Genomic DNA, 20,846 nt, shown 5'->3' with positions numbered 1-20,846 from the left:
TTGACCCAGGCTTTGAAAATAGATGTAATAATCATCTGCCTTGGATTTATGCAACATCTTTTTTGAAGATGTTATAGCACTGTGATTTCAAGTTGTTTTTTAGCTTTGACAATACAAAGAGGCACATTTTCTTTTTCTTATTGTATTGTAGATCCTAGGACTGGAAAGGAAAAATGGCTAGTATCTTTTACTGCCTGTATATAAAATGTCTGGAAATGTGTGTGTAGCTTCTGCTTGGTTGCAGTGAATTGTTTGGTGGTCAGGGGCTAAATGGTACTTGGTTTGGTAACGGGACAGAGGACAACTGTAGTACTCTTATCTTCAATCTTAGAAATCTTGTGGTTATTATTAGCTAAAATTTAGCCTGAGGAAGCCATGGTGGCTTTGGCATAGAGCTGATATGCATTCTAAGATGAGCAGCCACTGAGCCACATTCCCAGCCCTTTTTATATTTCAGTTTTGGGGATCAAGCAATGCAATTTCCTAGCTGGATACAGTGATGCACACCTATAGTCCCAACTGCTTGTGGGAGCTGAGGCAGGAGGATTGCTGCAGACCAGCAGTTTTGAGACCAGTCTGGACAACATACTGAGACAGAAGGAAAGAAAGGAAGAAATGGGATTTCCTTGAGACCAATCATTTTAGAAGTAACTACTTTTATATCTTTGGCTCCTATTTTAATGTCTTAGGGTAAATTACTTTCCTGGTTTTAGCCTCATTTGTGAAATGTAGATTAGTTACAAACTATAATAGAGGGCTGGCCTGATAGTAAGTGCTTATAATCTCAGCAATTTAGGAAGCTGAAGCAGGAGGATTTCAAGTTTGAGGCCAGCCTTGGCAACTTAGACCCTGACTCCAAAAAAAAAGAAGAAAAAGAACAATAGTAGCAGCAGCTGGGGTGTAATTTAGTGGTGGCATGCCCAGGAGTTCAATCTCTAGTACCACCAAAAAAAAAAAAAAAAAAAAAAAAAAAAACTATAATAGGGGAACAGCAGTATATTTGAGTGCTGTTTTGTTACTTGATAGGTGGCTAACTTTTCTTGTGGTAGTTATGCTCTGATCAGCTTCCATGAGTGTGACTGTGGGGGGCAGCTATTGTAGTTTTTGAGTGCTGTTCTATGACTTGATAAGTGACTACCTTCTCAGGTGGTAAGTTATGCTCTTATCAGATTCCGTGAATGTGCTTATATCAGGCGTCAGTAAACTATGGCCTATGAGTCAAATCTGATCCATAGCCTATTTTTATTTGGCCCTCAAACTAAGACTGGTTTTTATTTTTAAAAGATTGTGAAAATCAAGAGAAGGAAAAGACAGGCCACAGACTGGGAGAAAATATTTGCAGAAGACATATCTGATAAAGGACTGTTATCTAAAACATATAAAGAGCTCTTGAAACTGAACAATAAGAAAACAAAACAACTCAGCTTTAAAAAATGATAAATAGAAAAAAAATGATAAATAGGGATTGGGTGTAGCTCAGTGGTAGAGCATGGATTTATCATGGTAGAGCCCTAGGTTTAGTCCCTAGCACACACATACAAAAAGTCAAAAGACCTAAACAGACAGCCTCACCAAAGATGATATACAGATGGCAAGTAAGCATATGAAAATATGTTTAACATCATGTCATTAAGGAATTGCATGTTAAAACAAGATACCACCACACACCTTATACAACTGCCAAAATTCATACATCTTAGTGGTAGAGCACATGCTGAATATGTGCAAGGACCTGGGTTCCATCCCCAGTGCTGGCAAAAAACAAACAAATCCTTTTTTATGTGGTTGCAGTAGTGCTTGCCTATATTTCCAGTAACTTGGGCTGAGGCAGGAGGATAGCAAGTTTGAGGCCAGCTTGGGCAACTTAGCGAGACTTTGTCTAAAAAATAAAAAGGGCTGGATATGTAGCTCAGTGGTTGAGTGCCTTTGGGTTCAAACTCCAGTACTGCAGACCAGCAAACAACGAAAAAAAGAATAGCCAAAATCCAAAACCACCCATGCTGCAAAGATGTGAAGCAAAATGGTACAGCCACTTTGGAAGAAGTCTGGCAGTTTCTTACAGAACACAACATACTTTTATCATGTGATCCAACAGTCATACTGCTTAGTATTTACCCAAAGGAGTTGAAAAACCCTTCACATGGATGTTTATAGCACCTTTCTTCAGAATTGACAAAATGAAGAAGCAACCAAGATGTCATTCAGTAGGAATGGATGAGCAGACTGTAGTATATCTAAACAATGGAAACTTAGTCAACACTAAAAAAGAAAAAGAGCTAAAAAATGGATGTAGTATCATGTGACTATTGTCCCAGCAACTCTGAAGCTGAGGCAGGACAACCACTTGAGCACAGGAATTAGAGATCAGCCTGGGCGATATAATGAGACCTCATCTCAAAAGAAGCTAAAAGAGATGTCAAGACATGAAGGACTCTTAAATGCCTATTACCAAATGAAAAGACAATCTGAAGATGCTCTATGGTATATGATTTCAACTATATGACATTCTAGAATCAGAAAAACTATGAAGATAGTAAAAAGATTAGTGGTTGCTTAAGAATTGGAGGGATTGGCTGGGGTTATGGCTCAGTGGCAGAGTGCTTTTCTAGCACATGTGAGGCACTGGGTTCGATCCTCAGCACCACATAAAAATAAATAAAGGTATTATGTCTATCTACAACTAAAAAATTTATATATAAAAAAGAAAGAATTGGGAGGAAAACAAGATTAATAGAATATAGGATTTATAAGGCCATAAAACTTCTATATAATACTATAAGATGGTAGATGTAACTCATTATACATTAGTCAAAACCCACTGAATGTACCATACCAAGAGTGAACCCTATGTAAATTATGGACTTTGGATGTTAATGATGTGTCACTATAGAGTTATCATTTGTAACAAATGTACCTGTAGTATGGGAGGGTATTCCTGTGTGGGGACAGAGGTATATGATAATTTTATGTAGTTTTTGCTCATTTTGTTGCTGAATCTAAAACTGCTTTAAAAATAAAGTTTAAGCTGGCACAGCAGTGCACACCTGTAATCCCAGCAACTTGGGAGGCTGAGGCAGGAGGATCTCATGTTCAAAGCCAGCCTCAGCAACTTAGTGAGGCCCTAAGTAACTTAGTGAGACCCTGTCTCAAAAGAGCTCAGTGATTAAGCTCCCCTAGGTTCAATCCCTGGTAATAAATAAATAAATACTTATTCATTTAAAAAAAAAAGAAGGGAACGGGCTTCGTTGTGCCTCAGAGGTCGAGAGAGTTCTTCCTCAGCATGCACGAGGCTCTGGGTTCAGTCCCCAGCACCTCAAAAAAAAAAAAAAAAAAAGAAAGAAACAGAAAGAAAGGTTAACAAAACAAAGGAAAAATAATATGCAACAGAGACTGTTGCCTAAAATGTTTTTATCTGGCCTTTTATCAAGAATGTTTACCAAGCTCTGGACTGTATTACATCACATCTAGAATATGAGGTGCTTAGTCTCTCTAGTGCCATGCCTAGTCCTCTAGTTCTCTTAAAGTGTGCGAGACTCCTCAGTGTCTTTAATGGAAAAGTAATTCTTATGGTTATCTATTTCATTTACAGGTATATGAGTGACCTAAAGCTGCAAATAAACACGGAGAGAGAGCAGTGCCAACAGGGAGCAGGGCAAGGATGCCAATTCCTCCTCCCCCTCCTCCCCCTCCTGGCCCTCCTCCCCCTCCCACTTTTAATCAGGTAGGTAGTCTTCTACTAGTCTATCTCCAAACCTTTAAGTAAACAGATTGATGGCCTTGGTTAAAAATTGGTTAAAAATTCGATTTTCCTGCCTATACCAATGTTATTTTGAGCTTGCCCTTTAATTCTGTTTTTAACATCCCAGATTTTTGGTCCTAGTATTCATAGATACTCAGGAATTCCTTGTATAGACATAGTATAATCATGACATTTGGTATGGGAAAATGGAGAACCAATATTGTCGGTCCTCATCATTTAGACTCATGATTTCTGAAGAGGTCCATTTATTACCGTAATGGCATGTTTTATTTCCTTGTCCTGGTTCATTCTAAATGGAAATTTGAACTGGTTGCATTGGATTAGGAACTTGTGTTTCTTCCTGAATTATTTGCTTTTCAAAGGAGATTGTGTCATTTCTTTGGTATCCCTGAGAAAAGAGACAGGGATTTTATGTAGATTCTTGGTTGTTTCTTGCTACAAATTCATTTTTTCCTTTTCTGCCCTGAGACAGTTCATTTTAAAGTCAAACATTTCATGTCTTACACCCTATTAAGAAAGGAAGGAGCCGGCCCTGGTGGCACACGCCTGTAATCCCAGTGATTTAAGAGGCTGAGGCAGGAGGATTGCGTGTTCAAAGCCAGCCTCAGCAAAAGAGAGGTGCTAAGCAACTCAGTGAGACCTTGTCTCTAAATAAAATACAAAATAGGGCTGGGGATGTAGCTCAGTGGTTGAGTGCTCCTGAGTTCAATCCCCGGTACCAAAAAAAAAAAAAAAGAAGGGCTGGGAATGTAGCTCAGTGATAAAGCACCCCTGGCCCTGGGTTCAATTCCAAGTGCCTATCAATTAATCAATAAAATTAAATAAATAAAATTTTCTAAAAAAAAGGAAGGAAGCTGGGAATGGTGGCTCAGGCCTATAATCCCAGATACTCAGGAGGTTGAGGAAGGAAGATTGAAAGTTCAAGCCCAGGGCTGGGATTGTGGCTCAGTGATAGAGCACTTGCCTAGCACATGTGAGGCACTGGGTTTGATCCTCAGCACCACATAAAAATAAATAAAGAAATAAAATAAATTGTGTCCATCTACACTAAATTTTTTTAAAATATTTTTTAAGTTGTTTGATGAACCCTTATTTTTTATTTGCTTATTTATATGTGGTGCTGGGAATCGAACGCAGTGCCTCACACATACATGGCAAACACTGTACTGCTGAGCTACGACTCCAGCCCCTACACTAAAAATTCTTAAAAAAAAAAAAAAGAAAGAAAGAAAGAAAGAAAGTTCAAGCCTAGCCTCCACAATTTAGTGAGATTGCTGCCTCAGAATGGAAATTAAAGATTACCTCTAGATAGGGAATAGGGGTGGGAGGGAAAAGGAAGGAGAATAGCAAGGATGGTGGAAGGGGATGGTCATCATTATACAAAATACATGTATGAAGATGTGAATTTGGTGTCAACATATCTTATATACAAACAAGAGATATGATAAATTGTGGTATAAAGGTGTATTAAGAATTGTAATGCAAAAAAAAAAAAAGAGCTCATGTATAATGGCATAATTTGCTGTGAACATACTTTATATACAGTTATGAAAAATTGTGCTGTGAATGGATCATTAAGAATGTAATGCATTCCACCATTTGTCATGTATGAAATAAAAAAAAGAAACACAATAGGTATATCTGTTAAAATGAAAGTTATTAATTCAGTGAATATTTTTAATAAGTTCTTAATAGACTTTCTATATGCCTGATGATAAAATAAGAATTAATAGAAAATAAAATGTTGATATTTGCTAAGTTTAATTTAAAAAAAAGAATGAAAATTAGAAAGGGCTGGGAATGTAGTTCAGTGGTTAAACATCTTACTCTGGGTTTAGTCCTTAGTAATGGGGAAAAAAGAAAGAAGCTTATGGAATTGATTGGTAAGAATACAAAGTTTCAATAATGGGAGGAAAAAAAATAGGGAGGCAGCCACTCTAATCTTACCTGGGCTGTGAAACCTCCTGGTATCACATAATAAAGAGGGAATCTGTAGCTGGATAATCTCAGTGGCTTGGGAGGGACTGAGACGAGGATCACAAGTTTAAGGCCAACCTTAGCAATTTAGTGATACTCAGTCTCAAAAAGAAAAAGGGGCCAGTTGCGGTGGCGTACCCCTAAATCCCAGTGGTTTGGGAGGCTGAGATAGGAGGATCGTGAGTTCAAAGCCAGCCTCAGCAACAGCAAGGCCCTTAACTCAGTGAGACCCTGCCTCTAATAAAAATACAAAAAATAGGGCTGGGGATGTGGCTCAGTGGTTAAGTGCCCCTGAGTTCAATCCCTGGTACCAAAAAAAAAAAAAAAGGGAAGGAATCTGTGCCTTCTCATTTTAGTAAAATTTACAAGTAAAAGTAACTTCTGACAAAAATGGTCCATAGGTGTGTGTGTACATAATATATATATATACATATGCATATGTGTGCGCAAATAATTATTTATATAATTAGGTATTTAATAGGTAAGAAATTGTGTCTTGAAGAGGAAAAGTGACTTGCTTAATTTGAGGCCAGCTTGGGTAACTTAATGAGACTCTGTCTCAAAGTAGAAAGGGCTGAGGGGCTGGGGATATAGCTCAGTTGGTAGAGTGCTTGCCTCGCATGCACAAGGCCCTGGGTTCAATCCCCAGCACCACAAAAAAAAAAAAAAAAAAAAAAAAAAGACTGGGATACAGTTCAAGAAAAGTAGGGAGTGAGAAGGGGAAAGTGACTTGTTTAATTAGATTGGTCTCAGAAGTAGGACTAGAGTTTAGATCTGCCAGCTTGTACTTATTTTCCCCATAACCTCTGGTTTTCAGACATCTTCTTAGGATGTATATGAACTTCATTTGAGGTGAAATTTTGTATGCAAGCCCATTAAGAGCTACTGTGGCATAGTGGGAGGAGGAAGGGGAGGCAAAGGCCCTGAGGAGAGGTAATGCTTGAACTGAGTCTGAAGTGAGCAGATTTTAGTCAGAAAATAGAAGAAAGTCACTTAAAGCAGAATGTGAAAGGATGGTTATTTGTGAGAAAGCGTATGGAGGTTTAGATTATTACTTGAGATGATGTGATAGGAGATGAAGCTAGAGAGGCTGAGGGTTTGGATTTTTCTCTTGTGATAATGGGAACTTGTTAAAGTATTTCAACAACTGGAGCAACCTGTTCAGTTTGTATTAGAAAGGTCACTCTTACAGTGTGGAAGTGGATTGGGGGTTGGGACTCCACAAAAGACTATTGTTATTAAAAATTGAGGTTCTGGGGGCTCCAATTGTAGCTTAGTAGTAGAGTGCTTGCTTAGCATGTGTGAGGCCCCGGGTTTGGTTCTCAGCACCACATAAAAATAAATAAAATAGAGGTATTGTGCCTATAACTAAAAAAAAAATAAAAAATAAAAAATTATAACTAAAAAAAAATCTGAGGGTCTGGACTAAAGCAGTGAGGATGAAGAGTGGTCATGATTTAGAAAGTAAATTTTTTTTTTAAAATTTTGTTTATTGTAGTTGGACACAACACCCCAATTTTATTTTTATGTGGTGCTGAGGATCGAACCCAGGGCCCTGCACATGCTAGGCGAGTCCTCCATTGCTGAGCCACAACCCCAGTCCTAGAAAGTGAAATGTTTTTTAAAAATATTTCTTTTTAGTTATAGATGGACACAATGCCTTTATTTTATTTATTTTTTTATGGGGTGTTGAGGATTGAACCCATTGCCACACACAAGCTAGGCAAGCACTCTACCACCGTGCTACAACCCCAGCCTAGAGAGTAAAATTGTGAAGAGTTTGGTGACAGAAAGAGGAAGGAGATTTGAGAGATTTGGGAGCTAGATTGATGGTTTTATTTAAAAAATAATTATGTTTGTGAAAGAGCTCAGTTTTGGACAAGTTTAATAATAATATTTTCTTTACAAAAGTAATATGTTCAGCTGGGTGTAATGCATACCTATAATCCCAGGGTCTCAGAGGTTGAGGCAAGAGATTCACAAGTAAAGCCCAGACTGGGCAATTTAAAGAGGCCTTAAACAACTTAGAGACCCAGCCTCAAAATAAAAAATAAGCCAGTGTGTTGGCACACACCTGTTCCCAGCAGCTCAAAAGGCTGAGGCAGGAGGATTGCAAGTTCAAAGAAAGCCTAAGCCCGGCTGGGGATGTGGCTCAAGCGGTAGCGCGCTCGCCTGGTGTGCGTGCGGCCCGGGTTCGATCCTCAGCACCACATACCAACGAAGATGTTGTGTCTGCCGATAACTAGAAAATAAATATTGAAAAATTCTCTCTCTCTCTCTCTCTCTCTCTCTCTCTCTCTCTCTCTGTCCCGCTCTCTCTTTTAAAAAAAAAAAAAAGTTAAAAAAAAAAAAAGCCTAAGCCAAAAGCAAGGTGCTAAGCAACTCAGTGGGATCCTGTCTCTAAATAAAATACAAAATAGGGCTGGAAATGTGGCTCAATGGTTGAGTCCCTTGGAATTCAATCCCTGACCCCCCAAAAATAAATAAATAAAAATGAGAAATGAAAAGGGCTGGGGACACAGCTCAGTGATAGAGCACCCCTGAGTTCAGTCCCTAAAACTGGAATGGGGGGGGAGATACATTTAAAAATTTAGAAACTGTGGATAAGGAAAAAGGAATAGCCATTCATAATCCAATCTCCCCCCTTATCAGGGATTGAACTCGGGCACTCAGCCACTGAGCCACATTTTGTATTTAATTATTTAGAGACAGGGTCTCACTGAGTTGTTTAACACCTTGCCATTGCTGAGTCTGGCTTTGAACTCGAAATCCTTCTGCTTCAGCCTCCTGAGCTGCTGAGATTGCAGGTGTGCACAACTGCACCCAGCTTATAATCCAGTCTTCATAATGGTTTTATGTATATCTCCCCCTTCTTCTTTCCCTTCTACTTAAAAAAAAAAAAGAGGCTGTGCATACTACACATACTGATTTCTAATCTGTTTTTTTTTATTACTATATTGTGAATGGTATGAATGGCTTCTCATGTCCTTAAATGTTTAATAGTGTCATTTTTGGGGGTATTGAGTAATAGTATTTTCAAAACTGTTATTGTAATGTGATTGTGGAGCTGGGTACAATGGCACAAACATGTAATCCCAACAACTCTAGAGTCTTGAGAAAGGATTGCAAATTCAAATTCAAGGCCAATCTGGGCATCTTAGTAGGATTCTGTCTCAAAATAAAAAGGCCTAGAAATGAATTCTGTACATGAGTGAGTCCCTGGATTCAATCCCTATTACCTCTCCCCCCAAAAAAGTTTGTATAAAATTAGGAAATACTAATAAAAGTAAAAAATGCCAAACTATGATTAACTTTTGTTAACATTGTGTTTTATATTTACTATAGGAAAATTAGAAAATACAAGAAAACCAAGAATTATTGCATGATAATAATCTTCAGTAGTATATCATTGTACAGTATATACTTGCAGAAATTTTCTGTGTATACCTTTTTTCCTCCTACACTATATATTGTTTATTGAGCTTTTACTATATACACTAAGCACTGTACTAACAATCTTTTTAAAAGTGTGACCTCATAGCTAAGGAGGCTGAGGCAGGAGAATCACAAGTCCAAAGCCAGCCTCAGCAAGACTCTGTCTCAAAACAAAAAATAAAAAAAAAGGGCTGGGGATATGGTTTACTGGTTAAGTGTGCATAGGTTCAATCCCTAGTATCCCTCCAAAAAGTAATAAATAAAAGTTTAATCTCACTAGGAATGTAGCTAAGAGGTAGAGAGCACTTGCCTAATGATGTGTGAGGCCTTGGGTTCAATCTCTAGCACCACATCGAAAAAAAGAAAAGAAAAAAGTGGCACCTCATTTAATTCCCAAAACTACCTGTGTGACAGGTTCTATTGTTTTTCCTGTTTTATAGAAGAGAAAACTGGAGTAACACTATTGTTTTGTAATATTTTTATGATTGTGTCAAAATGTTTACTGCTGAGACAGATAGTTCTACATCTTTAAGAGCTTAACTGGTACTCCATTGTATAGTTATATTTTCATTGTTCCTTTTTGTTGAACTTTTATATTATTTTCAGTTATATGCTGTTATAAATAATTTATTGCAATTAGTAGCCTTGCGTCTCCCCCCCCCGCCTCAAAACTAATTCCTGGGGCTGGGGTTGTGGCTCAGTGGTAGAGCACTTGCCTAGCACATGCAAGGTGCTGGGTTCCATCCTCAGCACCACATAAAAATAAATAAATAAAATAAAGGTATTGTGTCCAACTACAACTAAAAAAAAAAAAAAAAAAAAAAAAGTCTAAAAAAATAAATAAATAAATAAAAGTTAGGCTGGGTGCCATGACATTCACCTATAATCCCAGCAGCTTGGGAGGCTGAGACTGGAGGATTGGGAGTTCAAAAACAGTCTCAGCAACTTAGCAAGGCACTTAGCAACTCAGTGAGATCCTGTCTCTAAATTAAAAAAAAAAAAAAAAAAAGGATGGGGCTGGGGTTGTGGCTCAGTGGTAGCGTGCTTGCCTAGCTCTGAGAGGCACTGGATTTTATCATCAGTACCACATATAAATAAATAAACAAAATAAAGATATTGTGTCCATCTACAACTAAAAAAGGGGGTGGCTGGGAATGTGGCTCAGTGGTTAAGTGAGTTTTTTGGATTGGGTTCAATCCAAAAAAAAGAAAAAGAACAATAAAAAAACCAAAAATTACCTAAATAAATTTAAAAAATAAGAAGTTACACTAATAGTGAACCTGTTTAAAAAAAATACAATTGGGCTGGGATCACTGCTCAGTGGTAGAGTGCTTGCCTAGCATGTGTGAGGCACTGGGTTCGATTCTCAGCATTGCATATAAATAAATGAATAAAATTAAGGTTCATCAACATCTAAAAAATATTTTATAAAAGTACAATAATAATTATTATTATTTTGTACTGGGGGGTTGAACTCAGGGGCATTTAACCACTGAACCACATTTCCAGCCCATTTTTTGTTTTGTTTTGCTTTGTGTTTTGGGGGGGGGGGGCGAGTACTGTGGGGATTGAACTCAGGAGCACTCAACCACTGAGCTGCGTCCCCAGCCCTGTTTTGTATTGTATTTAGAGTAAGGTCTCACCCAACTGCTTAGCACCTTGACATTCCTGAGGCTGGCTTTGAACTCATCCTTCTGCCTCAGCCTCCTGAGCTGCTGGGATTCAGGTGTGCACCATTGCACCTAGTCTGTTTTGTTTTGTTTTGGTTGAGACAAAGTCTTGATAAGTTGCTTAGGGATCTTGCTGGGTTGCTAAGGCCGGCCTCAAACTTTCTTTTTATTTAGTTTTTTGTTCTTATTTTTATGTGCTGCTAAGAATCAAACCCAATGCCTCACACGTTAGGCAAGCATTCTATCACTGAGCTACAACATCAGCCCTGGCCTCCTATTTCAATCCTCCTATTTCAGTCCTCCTATTTCAGCTTCCTGGCCTCCCGAGACGCTGGGATTACAGCTATGTGACACTGTGCCTGACTGTAAAATTAATTTCAAGAAGTAGAATTCTTGTGCTAGACTTTCTTAAGGCTTTTGATACATATTGTGAAATTACTTTTTAAAAAGATTATACCAATTTATCTTGCCCCACATGGTGTGAGTGCTTGTTTCTCTGAATATTTATGACCACCATATGGTACTTCTTCATTATACACATTTTTTTTGAGCTCAGTGTACCAGGCGTGTACTGCAGTGAGCAGTGGTCCCTGCCTTCGTGAAGCTTGTAGTCTTTTTAGTAATGATGTAATCTTTACCAGTTTAATAGGCAACTAATGATACTCTGTTTTAGCATGCATTCTTTTTTAATACTATATATTTTTTGTTTGTATTGGTGGTTATTTGATTTCTTTTGTGAAGTATTGGCTATGTTCTTTGCTTATTTTCCTGTTGATTTTTAAGTCGTCATTATATGGTAAAGCTCCATAGGTAGGATATTACTTTTGTGTTTATCATATATTACATTTGTCCCAGATATCTTTTCCTCCCAGTTTGTCATCTGCCTATATTCCTAAATAAATAATTTGTAATAAGTAATTCTGTCAGTCTTTTCCTATATTTTAGTTGTCATGTTTAGAAGGTCCTTCCATTTACCTATTTTCTCCGTACAGTACATATATGGTTTTGTTTTTTACACTTAAATTTTATAATTCAACTAGGAATTTAACTTTATAAAAAGTTGTCATCCACTGTATATTTAGTAATCTATCTATTCTGCACTGAAGAAATATACTTTTATTCTTCAAGTACTGGGTATTGAACCAAGAGCCTCATTATAGCAAGCTCTCTATCACTGAGCCATATCCCCAGCCTTTTTTTTTTTTTTAATAGCTTTATTTTATTCATTTTATTTTATGTGGTGCTGATGTTTGAATCCAGGGCCTCACATGTGCTAGGCAAGCGTTCTACCACTGAGTCACAACTCAGCCCCTCCAGCCTTTATTATTACCATTTTATTTTAGATGTACTGGGGTTTAAACCCAGGGGCACTTTCTTTGTTACTTAGCTACATCCTCACTCCTTTTTATTTTGAGACAGGGTCTTGCCTTGAACTGGTGATCCTCCTGTCTTGCTCTCTCTGTTTTAGCTGGGATTATGGGCATGCACCATTTTCTTCTTTCTTTCTTTTTTTTTTTTTTTTTTTTTTTTGTGGTTGTGGAGATTGGACCCAGGGCCTTGTGCATGCAAGGCAGACACTCTACCAACTGAGCTATATTCCCAGCCTATTCTTATTTCTTACATTGACCTGGATCTGCTTATGAATTTCATATTTTATTGCATTTATTAGCTCTGTCCCTGTACTCCTGTTGTTACTCTTGACTTTTGGTGGCACACGTCCTATTTTTTTTGGCCGGGGGTCGAGGGGAGTACCGGGTATTGAACTCAGGGACACTCGACCACTGAGCCACATCCCCAGCCCTATCTATATTGTTTATATATATATATATATATATATATGTGTGTGTGTGTGTGTGTGTGTGTGTGTGTGTGTGTGTATTTAGTTGTTGATAGACCTTTTATTTTATTGTATGTGGTGCTGAGAAATGAATGCAGTGCCTCACATATGCCAGGCAAGTGCCCTATGTTGTATTTTATTTAGAGACAGGGTCTCACTGAGTTGCTTAGCACCTCACTTTTGCTGAGGCTGGCTTTGAACTCAGGATCTTTCTACCTCAGCCTCCCAAGCCACTGGGATTACAGGCATATGCCATTGCACCCAGTCATAAGTCCTATTTTCTTAAAAATTCAATTTGTTTAGTTTAAAAAGTTCTAAGCTTACAAATTATGTTAAGATTTAACACATGTATAATATTGGGTCTTCCTATTCAGGAATATCGTTATTGATGTGTTATATTTACAAGTAGAATATTCATTTGGAGATGTCCTATAGTCTTTGGTGCATATATATGGATATGAAGCTCAGATCATAGGCATGGGGGACAAGAAAAAAAAGATGTGAGATTTTTGGGCTTACATGTTGTATGCAAACCATTAGATGAGCTTGCTCAGAAACATTTAGATGGAGGCTAAGCATAGCTCTCTGGGAATTGACATTTAAGAGGAAAATAAATTACCTGAAAAAATACATGGTGTTGAAAGTTTCAATTGGGAGAGTAGACAAGGCAAGGACCTTTAAATCTTGGTTCTGTTTACTAATCATGTGACATTACTTTCCTAAACCTTTATTTTCTCTTCTTTGGAATGGGAATATTATTATCCATTCTATAATATTGTTTAGAGTATAAACTGAAGTAAGATGGAGACAACAGGATATGTTAGTAGAGATAAGATGAGCTTTGTGGTCACCATTGGGGTTTAGATTTTTGCTTTACCATTTGCAAAGTTGTACTGTCTTAAGAAGCTATTCAGCTTCTGGTCCACACTTTCCAAGTGGGGGATAATGATAATAATACCTTTCTCATAGGAATATTTCTAGGTTTCAATGAGATAATATAGACAATATGCTTAGCACAATTTCTGGGACTCAAATGTTTGCCTTGGTGATGGTGATATGTATAGAGTGGTCAATGCACAAAACCTAGCGTATGGATAATATTAGTGCAGGCCTTCTGTCTGAAACTTATGAGTAGGAAGAGATCTATACTCTTCACAAAAGTTTAGAATAGGAGAAAAAAGACTGGCACATTGATATGGCCATTTGGGACATATGTGTGATTGGGTCACACAGGCCTCTTATGGAATCCAGTTTCACTTAGGTCATTTATCTTGAGCTTGTGATGAAGGGAACTGTTTAGGTAAACATTTTATTTCCCTCTTCCTCCAGGCAAACATAGACCCTCCCAAGCTGAGTAGAGATGAGCAGCGGGGAAGAGGTGCCCTCTTACAGGACATTTGCAAAGGGACCAAACTGAAGAAGGTGACCAACATTAATGATCGGAGTGCTCCTGTCCTCGAGAGTGAGTCTAAGCTTCATTTCCTAGTGAGACCCGAGGATTCCAGAATTGACTTGGAGATTTATCTGGGCTGTCATTTTTATTATTGAGTCTTGGGTGAGAAACTTTTGTCCTGGGACTTCCATTGGCTCTTCCTGTTTGCTCATTTGAATACTTTAGAAGTTTCTTCCTGACCCTTGACAAGTATTCTCCAAGTTAAGACTCCCACCTTCTAATGGTTGTTGGGACACATCTTTGGCTGTTCTTTGAGGAGACTACTACATTCCTAGAAACCTCTTGACTGAAACCAAACATGATTTTATAATTGCTACAAGTTTCCATTCCTGTAGTCCTCTGGAGAGTTTCCTTGAACTGTTAGCTCTCTTACATCTGGGGTTTGGAAAGGAGAGCCCAGAGAACTCTGTTGAACGTTTCTTTATCCCACTTGTTATCACTTCACCCTAAGTAAGAGAAGAATGGCTCCTTGTTCCTTTTGTTTTTTTCTCTTTCATCACAGTGAAGCGTTCCATCCCCATTTGAAGCTGTGGAGTAGAAAGGTCTAGCTTTTTTAAATGAAAAGGCAAAAAACAAAACAAAACAAAACAAAACAAAACAAGATTGGTTTGTTTGCAAATTAAAGCCCAAATAGAGGAGGGATTTGTCCCGGGGTTGACTGGTCATCAAGCACAGAACATATGACATGAAAACTTAATGGTATGCTTTCCAGAGCCCAGAGGAAGCAGTGGTGGTTACGGCTCTGGAGCTGCTGCCCTGCAACCCAAGGGAGGTCTCTTCCAAGGAGGAGTGCCGAAGCTCCGCCCTGTGGGAGCCAAGGACGGTTCAGGTATCTGATAAATACTTTCTTAGGAGATTTCTAAAGTGCATTTGTTAATTTCTGACTTGTCCCAAGTAGGTCATCTGGAGTTGAGGACGTGGTTGAGGTGGGAACAGAGGAGTAGTTACAGGATAAACAAAATTTGAGAGGTTACATAAAAATGTATTCAACTTAGGTAAAGAAAATGTGATAGATATACAAAAGAATACTATTCGGCATTTAAATAGAAGGAAATTCTGTCATGCCTATAATTCCTATACCACTGAGCCACAATAAATAAGCTAGGAGGACAGTATTTTAAGTGAAATAAGCCAGATAGACACAGAAAGGCGAACACTGTATGATCTCACTTAGAATCTAAAATAATTGAATGTGGAAGTTGAGAATACAATGTTGGTTACTAGTAGCTCGGGTAAGGACAGAGGATATTGATCAAAGGGGGATAAGGACAGAGATATTGATCAAAGAGTAGAGAGTTTCAGTTAGACAGGAAAAATACATTTTAGTAATCTATTATATAGCATGGTAATTATAGTGAATAATAATATATATTTCAGAATTGCTGAAAGAGTGATTTCAAATGTTATTACTGTGAAGAAATAAATATTTGACATGCTAGGTTTGTTAATCAGCTTGATTTAATCCTTCCACAGAGTATATATCACTTTTTATACCCCATAAGTATGTATAGTTATTATTTGCCAACTAAAAATAAAATCAAAAAAATTATTCGGCTCATATCAGCAAAAATTTTTAAATGATTCTGAGCCAAAAATCAAATAAAAACTCAGAACTAAGTCTGGGAAGTAGCTCAGTGATAGAGGGAGGCTTTATATTTGTCAAGCCCTGGGTTTGACTCTCAACACCACAAACAAAACGAATTCCAGAATCATGAAGGTTGCACTGAGGAGGCAGGTGAAGTAGAGATACTGTCTAATAGATACCTTGCTCTGTTGACCCAGTGTTGTCTGATGTATTTGTAGAGAACATAGCTGGTAAGCCAGCGCTACAAGTCCCCAGTTCTAGAGCTGCTGCCCCAAGGCCTCCAGTATCTACAGCCAGTGGACGTCCGCAAGATGATACAGACAGTGGCCGAGCCTCCCTCCCAGAACTGCCCCGGATGCAGAGACCCTCTTTACCAGACCTTTCTCGGCCCAACACCACCAGCAGTACAGGCATGAAGCACAGCTCCTCCGCGCCCCCCCCACCACCTCCAGGGCGTCGTGCCAACGCACCCCCTACACCTCTGCCTATGCACAGCAACAAAGCCCCAGCCTACAACCGAGAGAAACCCTTGCCACCGACACCTGGACAAAGGCTCCACCCTGGCCGAGAGGGCCCTCCTGCTCCCCCTCCAGTCAAACCACCTCCTTCCCCTGTAAATATCAGAACAGGACCAAGTGGCCAATCTCTGGCTCCTCCTCCGCCGCCTTACCGCCAACCTCCCGGGGTCCCCAATGGACCTTCTAGTCCCACTAATGAATCAGCCCCTGAGCTGCCTCAGAGACACAATTCTTTACATAGGAAGACACCCGGGCCTGTCAGAGGCCTAGCACCTCCTCCACCCACCTCAGCATCTCCCTCTTTATTGAGTAATAGGCCTCCTCCTCCAGCTCGAGACCCTCCTAGTAGAGGAGCAGGTAAGTGTTTGGAAACCCCTTTAATATTTATTTTTTAGTTTTTGGCAGACACAACATCTTTGTTTGTATGTGGTGCTGAGGATCGAACCCGGGCCTCACGCACGCCAGGCGAGCGCGCTACTGCTTGAGCCACATCCCCAGCATGGAAACCCCTTTATTTCCTTTCATGATTTTTTCTTTTCACCTTTTTTTCCTCAGAGTATCCTTTCAGTGATTGAGGAGAAGAATAATTCATACACTTGTATTATTGAGAGCCATTTTTTTGGTACCTGGGATTGAACCCAGGGATGCTTAACCACTGAGCCATATCCCCAGCCTGTTTTTTTTTTTTTTTAAACATGGTGTAATTTTTTTTTAAATACCTTTATTTTGTTTGTTTATTTATTATTTTTATATGGTGCTGGGGATCAAACCCAGTGCCTCATACATGCTAGGCAAGCGCTATACCACTGAGCTACAACCCCAGCCTCCCAGCCTGTTTTTTGTTTTTTGTTTTGTTTTTTGATACAGGGTTATGGAAAATTGCTTAGAGCCTCACTAAGTTGCTGAGGCCAGCTTTGAACTTGTGTGATCCTCCTGCCTCAGCCTCCTGAGACACTGGAATTACAGGCATGGGGCACTGCACTCAGCTTTGAGAGCGGTTTTATATGACAGACTCTGTTGTTAGGGAAACATGAGTAAATAGAAAAGATAAAAAATTCTTGTTCTGGATAAAGTAGTAAAACAAATAGATAGTACATGGTCTACTTTGGAGAAACACAAAGGAGAGAAGAAATATGAGGGTGGAAATGAGGAAATACTTTGAGATGGAGGAGGAGTAGGTAGAGTCAGGACAAAGCCTTACTAATACAATGTGGTTTTTTTGTTTTGTTTTGTTTTTTTAGTTTTTGTTTTTTGGTATTGGGAATTCAACCCAGGGGTGTTTTACCGCTGAGCCACATTTCTAGCCTTTTTTGTTTTTCATTTTGAGATAGAGTTTTGCTAAGTGGCTGACACTGATCTCAAACTTGTGATCTTCCTGCCTTAGCTTCCTGAATTGCTGGGATTACAGGCATGTGCCACTGCATTCAGCACTTTATTTATTTATTTATTTATTTTTTGGTACTGGGGAATTGAATTCGGGTTCTTAACCACTGAGCCACATCTCCAACTCTTTTTATTTTTTAAATAGTGACTATTTGGCAAAGACCTGAAATAATGATGGGTAAGCTTAAACTCTCTGAAGAGTATAACCATTGCAGGCAATGGGGACAAGGGAAGAGGCCTCAAGGCATGACTGTTCTTTTTTATTTATTTTTTTAAAGTAGTATTTTTGACTCATTTTGGGGACAGTAGGGAGGTCATTTTGACAGGATGAGAAGGAGTAAGGGGAAGAGTGGCAGGAGTGGACTCATTTTGGGGACAGTAGGGAGGTTATTTTGACAGGATGAGAAGGAGTAAGGGGAAGAGTGGCAGGAGTGAAAACTAGATTTCCCTGAGAGAACATTGTAGGACTTTGTGAAGAGTTTGGACTGAACTCTGTGATGGGGAGCTAGCTACTGGGGGGCGGGGGTTAACAGAGAAGTAGTATTTATTTGATTTTCCATTTAATGAGACCACTAGCTTCTGTGTTGAGAACAGACTGTAGGAAGATTGAGGTGGCAAAAAGGAGACCACTCAGGAGGCTGTTGGAATAAATTGGGCTGGTAGGTAAGACAGTAGCAGATTTGGGAGAGGAGTGCTGTTTGGTTTTTGGCATTAAATAAGTTTGAGATGCCTATTAGACATCCAAGGAGAGAGAGTGAATTGGTGATTGAATGACACTTTAAAGTTTAGGGGAGAGATCTGGGCTAGAGAGGTTAATCTGAATGGCATCAAAAACCACATGCTTGATGATATCACCTAAGGAGGTAGTTATATATAGTAAATGTCTGTGGCTGGGGCCTCCTATGTTAGAGATGAAGCAAACCCAGCAGAGGAAATAAAAGTCCTCTAATGAGGAAGGAGGGAGAAAAAACCAAGAGAGTGATGGAAAAACCTCAAGGTAAAGTGAGCACCTCTTTTCAGTGCTGTTGAAGAGTCTGGTAAGTTGGAGGCTGAGAACTGACATTGGTCTTAGTATCAGAGGACCAAAACAAACAAACCAACAAACCAGCAGAGTGGGAACAATTTACCTGAATAGTCTTTGAGGAGACAGGAGGAAATGGGATCTGATCTATAGGTAAGGGGTCTTCCATAGAAACAAGAGAACAAGTAGTGCAGTAGTAGGAGCTTGTGAAGTTTCTTCTAATTTGCTTGTTTTCACAGTGAAGAACATCAGCTGTAAGTGATAGGGAAGGAGAGGACAGTTTGAGGATAGAGAGAAAAGACATGAAATGGTCATCTGGAACATGGGAGTTGAATGGACTAGCATTCTTGGGTAGCTAAAACGTAAAAGGCCTACTTCAGATTAGGGGCCATATGTTTTAAGTAAGAGTAATCAACATGGTGTGTGTTCAGCTATGCATTTGCAGGTACAGAATAAGGTTCAGAATTGTATGTAACCAGTGTTGGCATTTTTTGGGCATGTGTGATTGTAAGGGAGAGTGGGGTGTGGGTATATAAAGCTGTATTCCTATGTTATTGGACTTTGAACCCATTCCTCCCAAAAGTGTCTGTTAAGCTCTTTGTGTATATATATTAATCTTTATGTGTATAGAATGTTGATTAAGAAATTGTCATTGGGCATGGTATCATATGTCTGTAGTCTAAGTTACTCAGGAGACTGAGGCAGAAAGATCTCTTGAGCCCAGGAGTTTGAGTCCAGCTTGGGCAGCATAGTAAGATACTGTTTCAACAACAAAAGTCTTGTCTTCAAGAAGTATGCATTATAAGCCCATTAAGCCAGGCATGGTGGCGTACGTCTGTAATCCTAGCTACTTGGAATGTTGAGGCAGGAGGATGGAAAGTTTAAAACCAGCCTCAGCAATTTAGTGAGGCCCTGAGCAACTTAGCAAGACCCTATCTCAAAATAAAACATAAAAAGGGCTGGGGATGTGGTTAAGTGCCCCGGGTTCAATCCCTGGTACAAAAAAAAAAAAAAAAAAGCAAAAGTTCATTAACCTGTGCTGCTGTTTAGTTAGGTACATACAGATTTGTACTTTAGGAGTTGGCAATCTAATAAAGGCCAAACAGTAGTCTGTACGTTTTTGACCCATATTTCCCTAGTTTTTGCCACAAGGATATAGTCCTAAGGCGGCCCTTGATTCTAAGAAGTTCAGGTTTAATTAATTATTATTATTTTGTGTGTGTGTGTGTGTGAGAGATACTGGGGGTTGAACCCAGGGGCACTCTACCAGTGAGCTGCATCCCTAGCCCTTTTTTGAAAATTTAAGACTGGGTCTTGCTAAGTTGTTGAGGCTGGCCTAGAACTTGCAATCCTTATACTCTAGCCTCCTGAGTTCTTGGGCTTTCAGGTGTGTGCCACCATATCTGGCCTATTTTTTTTTTTTAATTTAATGATTTTTTTAAAAGACACTTTATTTGGAAAAAGCTTGTTATTGTTCAAACCCATCCAGGAGAGAAGCAGAGAAAAACACAATTTCTATTTGGTTTGAATAGTCTATAAACATCTTGCTTCTCACATCTCAGTTCTATGTGCTTTGTTTGGAAAATTTTGAAATTATGATCTTTGTTCTTCTGTCTAGTTAGCCATTACCAATGTTGGACTGGGAGAGGCCTTGGCTTATGTCTCATCAGTAACCAGAATAGCAGTTCTTTTTTTATCTATTTTATTTTTTTAGTTATAGACAAACACAATACATTTATTTATTCATTTATTTTTACGCGGTGCTGAGGATTAAACCCAGTGCCTCACATGCACTAGGCAGGTGCTCTGTCACTGAGCTACAAACCCAGCCCAAAACAGCAATTCTTTTCTTTTTTTTTTTTTTTAATTTTTAGTTGTCAGTGGACCTTTATTTTGCTTTTTTTTATATGTGATGCTGAGAATCAAATCCAGTGCCTCCCACATGTCCGGCAAGCACTCTATAACTGAGCTACAACCCTAGCCAGAGAACAGCAATTCTTAAGAGTTGTACATTGGGAAAAAAAGATATTTTTATCTGAGGTTTTCTGAGTAGTGACTCTATTTGTTGTATGGCTTTGGGCAGATCACTCTGATTTTCTGTTTCTTTACTTACCTGTAAGTGATTCAGGTATGGTGGCACAGGCTTGCCTGTAATCCCAGTAACTTGGGAGGCTGAGGCAGGAGGATCACAAGTTCCAGGCTAGCTT

At 39.0% G+C, this 20,846-nt stretch overlaps 1 protein-coding gene across 5 annotated transcripts in view; it reads left to right on the top strand.

Moving 5' to 3' along the window:
• The window catches only part of Wipf2 (WAS/WASL interacting protein family member 2), a 50,169-nt gene that overhangs the window by 16,145 nt on the left and 13,178 nt on the right, over positions 1 to 20,846 (top strand). For 4 of the 5 annotated variants that reach the window (XR_013092676.2, XM_076870260.2, XM_077110547.1 and 1 more), the window contains exons 2-5: positions 3,590 to 3,721; positions 14,009 to 14,141; positions 14,845 to 14,961; positions 15,936 to 16,592. Coding sequence is in view for 4 of the 5 variants with exons in the window: in XM_076870260.2 (XP_076726375.1) it covers positions 3,659 to 3,721; positions 14,009 to 14,141; positions 14,845 to 14,961; positions 15,936 to 16,592 (970 nt within the window). In the remaining variant the exon portion in view is untranslated. Of the gene's footprint in view, positions 1 to 2,121; positions 2,482 to 3,589; positions 3,722 to 14,008; positions 14,142 to 14,844; positions 14,962 to 15,935; positions 16,593 to 20,846 lie in introns of all 5 variants that reach the window. The other variant, XM_076870261.2, reaches the window with a different exon arrangement.

Source organism: Callospermophilus lateralis, chromosome 11 (assembly GCF_048772815.1).
Source record: "Callospermophilus lateralis isolate mCalLat2 chromosome 11, mCalLat2.hap1, whole genome shotgun sequence".
Taxonomy (NCBI): domain Eukaryota; kingdom Metazoa; phylum Chordata; class Mammalia; order Rodentia; family Sciuridae; genus Callospermophilus; species Callospermophilus lateralis.
The sequence above is the reverse complement of the archived record's forward strand: the minus strand, read 5'-3'. Positions and strand labels throughout refer to the sequence as shown.